Raw genomic sequence first — 12,236 nt, forward strand, 5'->3', positions numbered from 1 at the left:
AAAGCTTTGGGCAGACTGTAGTAGAGGCAGAGTTTTTGGACTGAACACTACCTCCTGTGCTCCAGTGTTAGGGCGCCCTTTGCATCTGGGAGCCAGCAACTCTTTTGTCCATTTGAGGATAAAGTATTTAATATGTTTAGTCAAAATTACAGATCAGACACTTTCAAAAACAAAACAAAAGTATGGGAAAAAATTAAAATTAAAATAATCCTGACTTTTTAAAATGTTGGAAACTGGGATTATTAATTTTTGATTGTTGTCATTTCAAGGTCACATGTTTAAATGTATTTATTACTTTAGCAGCGATAGAAAATGTCCAAGCAACATGACTTTCCTTGAAGCAGTATCCTTGAAAAGTTAATTATCTAAAAGCTTTCAAAATGTTAATGGAAAAGGAAGAAATTAGATTACCTTGGAGTCAGGGAACTTTTAGTGAGATGTGTAGCTATGAAAATATATGGTATCATGTTTGTACAATTGCTTTTACATCCTAGAAAGCTGTAATATTTTAGTTTCTTTTTTCTTTTTTTTTTTTTTAAACGAAGAAACGCAGCAATGTAGGAAAGAGTCAATGGACTATAACCTATTTACTTTCAAACAGTTTTGTTCGTATACCACAGTTAAATGTGATGCACTGGTGATCCCTTTCCCTACAAGTTCCACAGAAATGACATTACAACTTTCATCCAGTATTCTCACTTCATAGGTCATCTGCAGCAAGGGCCTGTTGTAGTCTCATGAACGAACCTCAATGACCAGGAAGCATTGAAAGGGAAGAGAATCCCGCTCTTCATTTGTTATCCGAACTGCTTGTTTGCAGGAGTCTGACATTTCTTAAGCTGCATGCATGTTTTGGGGACTTGTCAAGACTTGCTGCAGAGTGACTGAGCAGCTGGGTGCCAATTTACTGCGCACTCCCCTCTCTGCACCAAGTCTCTGCGTGAACCCTTTGACAGCAGCATATGCCACCGCACAAGAAAACAGTTGAGTGTGGGGAAAGCATGTCCATAATTACCACCTCCTGCTCTTCTTCTCCTCTTTGCTGGCTTATCAGACAGCTTCCAGGTAACTTAAATGAGAACTGGAGCAGATGCTGAAGCAGTGCGATTTCTGGACATTTTGGATTTTCATTATCTCCTTTGCAAAACAGGCTTTGCAATTATCTTGGAAGTTACAATCCAAAAGTTGAATGAACTTAACATTTTCTAAAATTTATGTGCAACACAGACACTGTCGAGTACTTTCAAGGCAAAAAAATTGATTGTTTTGGTTTATAAAGAAAAATACAGGTATTGTGTTTGGCTTGTAAAGTTACATAGTTTCTGTTTTCAGTGACATTAGATTTGTGTGAAACTGGTACAGCTGCTGGTCAGGTCAGACCGCATTGGTAATCAATAAAGATACTTTAGGAAAAGTATAATATAACATTGCATCAATGGGAAAATTCTTACCATCTTCTAAGTTAAGTTCAAGGTGGCTTTTGTGTTTATTTAAGAATATCCAAATTAACTTTCCATTCAGACAGCTACTTCTGTAGTTGGCATAAACTGGAATTTCTGTAGCGTTTGGAATTTGAATGATTAAAACCATCCCCCACCTCTTTTTTTTTTTTTTTTTTTTTTAAGAACTGCAAAGACTGAACAAAGAGCTTCAAGTGGAAAGATAAAAACACTTGGAAACACTGAACCACGTAGTAACCAAACATGAAATATAAACTAGAGCAAGGAGCATATCAGATGACAAAAGAAAATAGTGTCTTTGGAATTTCTACTTATAAATAAAGGATTTCTAGGCAGTTGGACAAAAAAATAGAGTAGGTTTGGACAACTGCAGGCATGAAACATCCAATTTGTTTTATTTAAGGGTCAAATAAGAAAAAAAGAATAGGTTTTGACTCTAAGGAATAATTATTTTAAATTACTGCAACAAACCCATCCTATTTGACAACATAACTTGAAATGGCATTCTGAGAAAAGTTCTGATTGAGTAACGTCTGGCATATGTAGTATCATTTAAAGTCTATATTTCAGTACTGTCTACTGCTGTTGTTCAGTCTGTTTTAGTTTTCCACTCCTCAAGACAACACTGAAAATATACCTACTATACTGTTTCTGAATTTTATATATATATGTGTGTATACATATATTCAACTAGTGAAAGCTGAGCTAATGCATCATAAAATGAAATTGTAGATCATGCCAAAAAAGAAGAAAGTAAGGATTATGAAGACATTGAACAGGAATGTTTTGAAGAGACATATTCATAGATACTACAGACAGAATAGACTGTGACACTTACGACAATTTGGCCTGACCTTTTACAGAGCAGAGTTACATAAAACGAGAGAAATGGATCAAGTCTGACATACTAATCTTGTAGGCACTCATACGCACTTAACTTGAAGCACATAAATATTTTCTTTAACTCCCATTTTATAAATTAAAAAGATTGTGTTTTGAAAGGCTTGCGTTATTTTTTATTATACATAGTATTTTAATTTAAATATTTTCTTGTAATAACTTATTTCAACAGTAAAAGTGACAGAAACATATTTTTCACTATGAGTCCAAAACATATATTGTTTCAAAATCAAAGCAAGCAAAAGAACTTATGTGTTTAAAGTCTTTGCATCTATTATTTTCAAATGCAGCCAAAAGAGTCTCTCTACAATTTCATCTTGATAATATATTAGTTTCTTGCAAGAGGTTTGGAAATGTCTGTAATCTCTGCTGAGTACTTGGACAATTAAATAAGTTCTGTTTTAATAATGAGAAGGAGTATTTCCTGAATAAACAGGTGGTTTGAATTAGTTTGAAGAATGCATGAAGAAACATTGAAATATAATCTCATCAGCCTCCATTAGATAGTAAAGCCTGACCTGGTTGGTGCTTGGATGAGGGAAAAGCTTAAGGAAGACGTAAGATTCTTCATAAAGGGACTTAGTGTCTGCATCCACTTGGAGTTTCAGATGAGCTTAGGACTAATATTAAAAGTCTGAGAAGATGCCACTTTTCAAATGAATCACTAAACTAAAATACTTTGCTAAGAAATGAAGATAGTGGAGCAGGGGTAGGGAAATCATGGGCTTGTTGCTGAAAAATTTCAACCAACTCAGGACTTCTAAAGGGTTAATAAACCACAAATAATTTATGTGTGATTTAGGGGCTTTGGTTTTAGGCTCCAGACTATCTTTCAAATAACGTACTAATAGTTTTTACTACCTACTCACCTAGCTACACTGGAAAATCTATTCTTAACTTCTTGTTCTTAATCATCCTGCACTCCTGCTGAATACAGGCTTCTTTTCACACCAGATAAGCTTTTACTACATTGGAGAACTTATTTAGGAATTGAACGGGCACATGCAGTTACATAGTGCTCCTCAGGCAAGATGATACATTCAAATTTTTTCTTGGCTTTCGTGAAATAAAATCACATCCTTTGAGTAAAGACCGTTGTATAAACATGATGGCTTTTAAATGAGTGCAAAGATTTTATGAATGTAAACTTACAAGGTCCTGAATTATGCATGTCTGTAAAATCTGAAGTCTACATGCAATAGTCTGCATTTTGTTGTACATAATCTTTCTTCATTATGTTTTCAGGATGGAACATGAGGCTACCCAGCTAGAAAAGCAGCACGTTCATAGTGTGTATGAAAATACAGCTGCCTATTTTAATGATCTGCAGAGCAAAGCATGGCCTCGTGTTCGAAACTTTCTGCTGGAGCAAAAGCCTGGCAGTCTCGTTGCTGATATAGGTAACCCATTCCTTGAGGTGGCGTGAAAGATTGTCTCTAAGCTTTATTCGTTTATATGTTAATTATCTGTATCTTTCAGAGCAAATGTTTTTAAAACTCATTTAAATTGGTTTTAAAGATTGTTTTAGACTTATTTTTAAACTCATATTAGATGCCATTTACCACTTGTTTTATTTCTTTGACAGTGTATCAGGTAGCCTGTAAATACATTTTTTGCCTTATTTTTATTGAGCTAAGCCTTACTCTATCAGTTTCCCCACAGGCTTAATGATCTATCATTCTCCTGGAGCCCTTTTTTAAAAAAAGTCTTAATAGCTCAATTGTTTCGTATTTCATTTTCTTAAGATCTCTTGGTTTAAGTGGTGCTGGTCTGCAATTAATTGGTTTTCATTTGTTCTAAAACTCCTCCTATCAAGGCTTTAACTTAAGAGAAATCTTCCGATGTAATTACTATTAAAAGAAAAAAAAGCAGTTATGATCTGAGAATCTCCTTATTATTCTGAATAAGGATACCAAAACCTTATTTTCCTGCTATGACGTTGTCTTCCCTACATATTCCATTTATACCTTGATTTTCTGTTGCACCTACAGACTTTTTAGGAGTTTCCAGGTCTTGGTGTGTTTGCTTTGTTTGTGTTATGACTTTGGTCCTATACAGCACATCATTGCTAACTAGGTGCTCCTTTGCACCATTGGACTTTCCTCACTGTTTAGAGTAATAAAATGCTTCTACAGAGCAAAGTGTAATAAATTTACACAATAAAATATGCATCTGCCTTATCCTATAAGAGAAAAACATTGTTTGTAGATGTCGTAGGCCATAATCAAAAGGTAATATATAGCTCTCCTGTGCCGTTGAGCAGTCCCCCCCAAAGTACTTGATTGCTGTTATTTTGAATATATGTCTTTTATATATCTGCAGGATTTTCAGTAATAATCTCAGGAAATATCCTATGGCATACATTCAACTGTCTGCTTAACATGATATTTCTTAGACAAATTTTTTTGTCTCTTCGGTAGGAGTCATTTGAAGTTTAGCTGAAGTTCTTTGAGGCTTTATCAGCAGGCATCACAATGGTTGCTGAAAGCTTAAAATCACCCTGTTACAGTTTCAGCTGAAATAATTTAAGTGCATGTGATACATCTGGAGAGAAGGTAGATGTTTACAGTTGCCAATAAGAATATTCCCATCAAGGCACACAAGGTACTTCCTTTTATGAAGTTCAGTAAGATCTACAGGAATCTGACTATTGTGTTTATTTTTAGTATATATTTTGGAAGGAGTGTTGCCTAGTGGCATCAACATTTTCAAAATGAGATGTTCAACTGATAATTTCCTTTTCTGTTTAACACCACCTTCTATTAAAATGTTTTTGTTTGCTAGCTTTACATGGAGCATGGTAATGGTAGCAGAATAAAATACCATTTTGACTAATTGCTTTATTATTGTTCATTCATCAAAATAAGTAACACTAGCATGGCCATTGTTAACAGCTTCATGAAGGAATCCACCTCCTGATAACTCATTTAAAAGTGAATCTCCTGCAAATGTAGATTTTTAGAGTACTGGGAGTGTTGTCACTATTTAGCTTCATTCCAGAGGCCCTTATGCTTCTAAAAACTCACTGTGGTTAAAAAGCACTCCACAAAAGCCATGTATTAAGCAACTGAATCTTCTAAATTAATGCACATTTGACCAAGTGTATTTCTTCTGCAAACACAGTAACCAATAATACTTTATACTAATTTTAAAACTCAGCTTTCTAACATGCAGAGCTTCTTGGTTTATTGCATGTGTTCCTTGGACTGCATTAACAATATTAATCTTTTCCATTTCTTTCAAGTGTTACTTGAAAGAATAGTGCTTGCTCTTTGCGTTAAAAATGTTGCCTTTTTTTCACCACTGAAGTGTTGTGCTGTTCTCCAACAGCTCCTGTGCTGTCTCGCTGGATAATGGTGCACATTAACATCAACGAGAGCAGCAGTGCTGCAAGAAGCAGTGATGTTTCTAAAGATAACTCCAGGCCTTTAAATTGAATTACCAATGCTGAGATGGTTCTCTTTGCCAAGCTGCTACCCCGCTGCTTGGCTGTCAACTTTCAGAAATTATTCTTCACTACTGACCCATAACTGCAGTGAATGTTTCCTAATCTAATTTTGAAAAGTGCCTGTTATGGATATGGTATTGAAGAACACTCTGAAAGATTTCAATTTAGTACAGCACAGTCCTTGAAAAGACACACTTTTAGGTGGAAGACATTCTGGAACAGTTCATTACTTTTACATGCATCATAATGCATTGATACAAAGGCAGAAAGAGGACGTGCCTGTGACATTGCAGGAATTTTTATGAATCACAAATATTTTAAAGTCTGTATCTGAAGTTAAAATTTTCCTCTCTGGCTTGTGTCAGTGACAGCTGTGGTTTAGGACTTCTTGGAGAGAAATGCGCTGGGGAGGTACTACGTGGGGTTTAGTAAAGACTGGGGAAGGACTTGGAAGAGAGATCTATTGCAGATCACTAAAAAGACAAAATGCACTGGCTTCAGGAAATCCCCTGGACAGAGAGTAGTTGGAAGCTGGAAGGGTATTGAGTAAAAGAGTCAAAAGAGTTGTAATAAAACCTTGTTCTTACTCTTTCCTGGGTACCCATTTATGCTCATTGTTGGGAAGAGCAGCCAGGCTATACAAAAGCTCAGTAAGAAGCAGCGTGGTTGCTTTTTTTGCCCTAAGACAGGCAATAGTGGCTGCAGAGGACCACTCCTTCCTCCTCCCACCTGCACTTACTCTCATTCCCCAAAGAAATGCACATAACCTGCTATTACACAGGGCTGTGTAAGGAGTATTTTGTTGGTGATGTTGACACTGTTACACTCCTAACGGTGTGAACATACAATTTCAAACAGTGCAAATGAACCCTGCAGCAGATAGGCGAGTAGCAGCAAGTCCTCATTTTGCTTTCCAGAAAACCTTAGAATTAGGAAAGCCTTCCCATTATTTTCACTGCTTTGGGAGGGGTAGCAAATGTTTGGAACATACGACTTCTGATCTAGTATTCTTTTCTTTAGGTTGTGGAACTGGAAAGTATCTCAGTGTCAACACTCAGGTGTATAATCTTGGCTGTGATTACTGCGGACCATTGGTAGAGATTGCAAGGAGGAAAGATGATGAAGTTCTGGTATGCGACAACCTTAACCTTCCCCTTAGGGACGAGTGCTTCAATGCGGTCATTTCCATTGGAGGTAAGACAACGTACATGCATTCTGGCCCACAGCAAATGAGAATTTTTGGAGATCCTTTTCTTTCCATGTATCTTCATTTCAATTAAATCTGTTTTGAAACAATTCCCTTAGAATCACCGCAGATATTACTGACATGAATATAGTATACATGAAAAAAAATTAGTTCCATTGGACAGAGGCACAGTTGACCAGGGAAGTATGTGGATCGTTTGTTTGTTTATATATGGTCTTGTTCACTCTGTGGAGAAGATTTTCTTCCAGCATGCATTTTAAACAAGTAAAAACTAATATAAACATGGCTGCTGACAGTTTAAACAGATTAGGTGGTCAAGATAAACTCTTGGTTCCTCCTTATGATCTGTTTTCACCAGAACATGCGTTGAAATGAAAACTTGCTTTCTCTATAGCAGAACTTGAAACTCATGTTAACTATTATGTGTTACAAATTCAAATTTCTCTTAGAATAGTAATGAAATAAGAACTTAGAGCCGTACAAATGCCTGTTGTCTCAAATGAGTGAAGCATCTCAGCATCTTAACTCCTCTGACCTCTCTTTTTGAAAATATTACTCATAATTTGGGAAGTATAAACTGGAAAAGGTTAGATGAGGAATAGGTAGAGTACCCAGTTAGAGTCTACATTTTTAGCTCTACTCTTGCTTGAACTTCTTTCAGGCTGTTTCCCTGTATCAGCAAAAATATAAAGCATGACAATTGTTATTGGTAGCTATCAACAAACTCCTTGAAATATGATAGAAATGTATTTAAAAATGTGTTTTTCACATATGCAGGATGAAAGAAAGGGTGACTAATATGCAAGCAGTATGTATATTACTTTGCTTTCATTGGCTAATTAACCAGTGAGCCCTATCCACATTTCAGGTCTTGTAGGATAGTTTCAGTGCTATCAGATCAGCTGACTTTGAAGGGTAGCCTGCCTGTCTAATGTTTATATCAATTATAGGCCTGACAAGACTAAAAGTTCACGTGGTACTTCTGTACATTTAACAATAATGGATTTTAATCCCTCTTCAATAGAGACGTGGTATGTCTGTGTCCATCTAATTCTTAATAAAGTGGTTTTCATCCCATTCCAGAGAACAGCAAGTATTTACATACATAGTCAAATACCCTTCTTGGCTTTGCTGATGTAATGTTGTTTATAGGATTTAAATTTCTGCAGAACCAGCAGAGTGATTATATAATTTTAATCATGAAGAATATTTAACCCTTTAAATTCATTCCTTAGATAGAGCTTGCACAGATTCTATTGGTTGATTGGCACTTTCTGGTGAACGAAGCTCGAATGCTAGTGCTGCGTCTGTCAGTTTTGATATTATTTTGCACGAGGTTCTGTGATGATACGTGGCCTAACTCCAGTATGAGAAAAAGTATCAGTTCCTTTCTCCCCATCTTGTTCAAGAAATTGATTTTTTTTTTTTTTTTTTTTTTTTTGCGAAGTTCAGGAAAATATTGACAAGAGTCAGGAGTACCTGGAAATAAACACTGACCATACAGACTGGGGAACTCTTAAGAAGAGTTTGCTGTCTTGTGTTCTCAGCTGCTTGTGCAGGTCTAGTTAAGATCAGCTGCCAAGAATGCTTTTCTTGGCATGGGATAGAAAAGCTACCTATTTTCCCCTTGGTAATTTAATACTTGTTTTGCATAAAGATAGAGCTAGTTGGACACACTTTTCATAACTGAAGTGTTGAAATAACACTATTTCTACAATGATCAACGTGACCAATCTCAGTACAAGTTAAGGTTTTTGAGAGTTTAGAGAGCAAATAGCTGACTTAGCTATTCTCTGGCTGTTAAAATTGCTTCCTTCAGGTGTGTAGGAAGATAGAAACAGTGTGGAAATCTTGAAACATGGCTTCATTTCATATTACAGTGAAATCTGAAAATGTGAAAGTTATCCTGGAAAAAAATTCAAAGATAGTGCTCAATAGCTTTATTTGGACTTCGACTTTTTACTTTTTTAATGGCATGACATAATGTAACCAAAAATCATCATTCTCAGATATGAAAATGTAGAATGAGACACTTTCTTTCTTCTTCTTCTTCTTCTTTTTTTTTTAACTCCAAAACAAACATTTTATAAAGGCAACAGCTTTCTACAAAATTAAAGCAATGGAATATATTTCTGTATAAATTTTCTGACTAGCTCTTTTGAAAGTGTACTCATATAAAAATACAGAGTATCTTTTTACTGATACTATTTTGGCTGTATTTGTTAGATGGTGAAAAGATATTCTGTTTCCAGTAAGGTAAGTTTCAAATGTGTCCCAAAACCTAAAGTCAAACTTAATTTACCTAACTCGCCTAAAGGCCGGGCCTCTAAGTGAAAGCTGGTCATGGTGTGATCTTTTACGGGTGATGTAAAGAATAAGAAACCTCCAGTTTATATGCTTGACTTATTTTGAATTCCTATTTTGAAATGAAACTAATTTCCTTCTTTGGGATTTTCGTATTCTTATCCATTGAACATAAATGTAAAAGAGCATTCTGCAGTAAACTTGCATTGTAGTACCAGTAAATTCAGCACTGTTGCTGGCTTTCAGTGAGTGATATTTGTGATACGGCAAATAAAATGATAAAACACAGAGAACAAGTTAAAGATGAAAATGCTGTGTCCTTACTAATATTCAATACTAATGCCTTTCCTTTTTCACAGTGATCCATCATTTCTCAACTAAACAAAGAAGAATCAAAGCAATAAAGGAAATGGCAAGGGTATTGGTACCCGGAGGCCAGATGATGATTTATGTTTGGGCTATGGAACAGAAGAATCGTCGCTTTGAGAAACAAGACGTATTTGTTCCTTGGAACAAGGCCTTGTGCTCGCGGCATTTTTCAGAGTCGAATCAATCTGGAGATAAGGGTGAGATTGTGCACACTGTGAAAAGCCAAGACATACACCCTGCACAGCTAGTCATCTCTGATTGCAGGTACCAAACCAATCTGCAGCCAGAAACTGATTCAAAACATTCCCACAATACGGACCGTTGCTTATCTGGAGCCTGCTGCATGAAAATTTCTGAAGAAGAAAACAGATTTTACAGTGCTCTGGGAAGATCTTTCCGCTCATGGTTTTTCTCCAGATCCCTTGATGAATCAGCCCTGAGAAAGCAAACTGACAAAATGAAGCCTCTGAAGAACGAGGGAGAATGGGCAAACAGTGCTATACCCATTCAGCATTCACGACACTGCAGTTTGGATTTAGGTCACCATGGGGCGCTGTTAAAAGAACAAAGTTTAGATGATGATGATGTGTTTCTGGAAAGCCTTCCTCTCAAAAAACCACAGTGGACACCAGCCACAGATGCACTGAAGGATTTAAGTTTAAATGAGGGACACCAAAGCGTAGCTCAGAGCAAGAGTGAAGAATCTTCATTTACGAATGGCCCAGTGGAAGACGGGGACTACTGCTGCGGTTGTAATCAAGATGGTGCTGGTAAGTCTAATACCAGCAAGTTTTTCAAAAGAACTTCAACAACTGACTCCACTGACTCTGCTTTGGATTCAGCGGTGTCTGTTGGGGACCAAACCGATGCCATGTTGGATACAAAAGCCTTCATGCGCTATTATCATGTTTTTCGGGAAGGGGAGCTGTGCTCCTTGGTAGAAGAGAATGTGCCTGAGCTTCAGATACTTTCTTCATGCTATGACCATGGAAACTGGTGCATTATTGCAGAGAAAAGAGGAACATAGCTGTGCAGAGAACAAAGCAGAATTCAGTGACTGAGGATTTTAAGCTGCTCCTTGTGTTCCTGTGGTTGTGCAGTGTGACATGGAATTTGAATCTCATGTAGTCGTGCGCCATTCATTTCCAAGTTATTATGTCTCTACCTATTTAACTATCTAATGCAAGGTCTGTATATAGGAATGTAAGTGGTAAACAATATTTATGTTTTGTTAAACTTTTATGAAGTTAAAACTGGAGAGTTTTATATTGCTTTTAGCAAATAATTGTGTTTTTAAATATACTTTTCTATTGAAAAATAAAACCTTTTTATAAGACAAGGATCAGGGCATCTTTTATGAGAAAAATCCTCTCAGTAGAAAGTTTAGGCTTTTTTCTTTAAATGTTGAAAATGTGTCACATTACTCCCTGTTCTTGAAGTCCTATAAATAGGGACATAGGCACATTTAAAACGTACTTAATGGTATACTGCTGGAATGCATGCTGCAGAACTGGGAGCATGCATGATCCCAGTGTTACTTAGTTTGGACTAGAGTTGTTAGTGGGCAAAAACTATATACAAAACAAGCTCTGCATATTCTGTCATTTGAGGTTTGTATTTGAGAGCAAATGACAGAACAAATTTTGAACAGTATTTTGGACTTTTGTTTTGAAAAGAATTTAACTTATGTCTCAAGTGCAGGTTAAGTTTTATGTGTTAGCTCTCACAAATACTTTATCTTAATTTCCTTTGCTGTAGTTCTTCATTGGTTATGTGTACATGGAAGACAGAGGGATTTGTGAGAGTGTCAGCATTATGTAAAGGTTACAAAATATCAAATATTTGAGATGCATATATCTTTTTGATAAGCCTGGGAAGCTAAGATAAAACTAATAAAATTCCAGTGTGTATCTGACCAGCTGTCATATTTACTCTTCTCATTCACTGACATGAGAATATATATTAAATAGTGTGTTAAATAATATATATAGAAGAGGATACAAGTCCAGTTTGTATATAAAATACAAATTCCTGTCTTCTGCAGTTTAAATGAACTTTTGAGACCTAAATGAAAATAGATTGCTTAAACAATTTTCCCATTCCCTGTAAGACACAAATTTTGCTGAGCACAGTGCACCGTCATCATCCAGTTGTATTAGATTGTAGCAGTTGCCCTCATATAGTCTTTTACAGGCAAATAATCTCATCCCTTTCAGTGGGAGGCTTATGATGAAGTTATATCTGCTGTGGATAAAATCCACCTGGCTTCTGAAGATCAGTAGTGAAACTGTAATTGTTACCAACTGAAACAGGGCTGGACTGGGCTAATTGCCTTGTTAGCACAAAGTTATTCCATGTTGAGGCTTTTTTTACAGTCAGTGGTTTCAGTGTAGGGCATAACCTCAGCTGGTGTGATTTCATGACCTTTGATGGAGCTGCATAGATTCACTCCAGAGATCAACCCTTTTGATACAGCAGTTTTAGAGACCCACGTAATTAAGGTGCCTGCCCTCTTAGTGAGCAACTAACTTTGAATACAAAGCAACAG

At 36.3% G+C, this 12,236-nt stretch overlaps 1 protein-coding gene across 1 annotated transcript; it reads left to right on the forward strand.

The window, feature by feature from the left end:
* Positions 1-3,606: 3,606 nt before the first annotated feature.
* Positions 3,607-10,715, forward strand: TRMT9B (tRNA methyltransferase 9B (putative)). The gene is made up of 3 exons (XM_009991889.2): positions 3,607-3,760; positions 6,829-7,002; positions 9,679-10,715. The coding sequence occupies exons 1-3, from the start codon at positions 3,607-3,609 to the stop codon at positions 10,713-10,715; spliced, it is 1,365 nt and encodes a 454-aa protein (XP_009990191.2).
* The last annotated feature ends 1,521 nt before the right edge of the window (positions 10,716-12,236 follow it).

This window comes from Tauraco erythrolophus, chromosome 5, assembly GCF_009769465.1.
Source record: "Tauraco erythrolophus isolate bTauEry1 chromosome 5, bTauEry1.pri, whole genome shotgun sequence".
In the NCBI taxonomy this organism is placed as follows: domain Eukaryota; kingdom Metazoa; phylum Chordata; class Aves; order Musophagiformes; family Musophagidae; genus Tauraco; species Tauraco erythrolophus.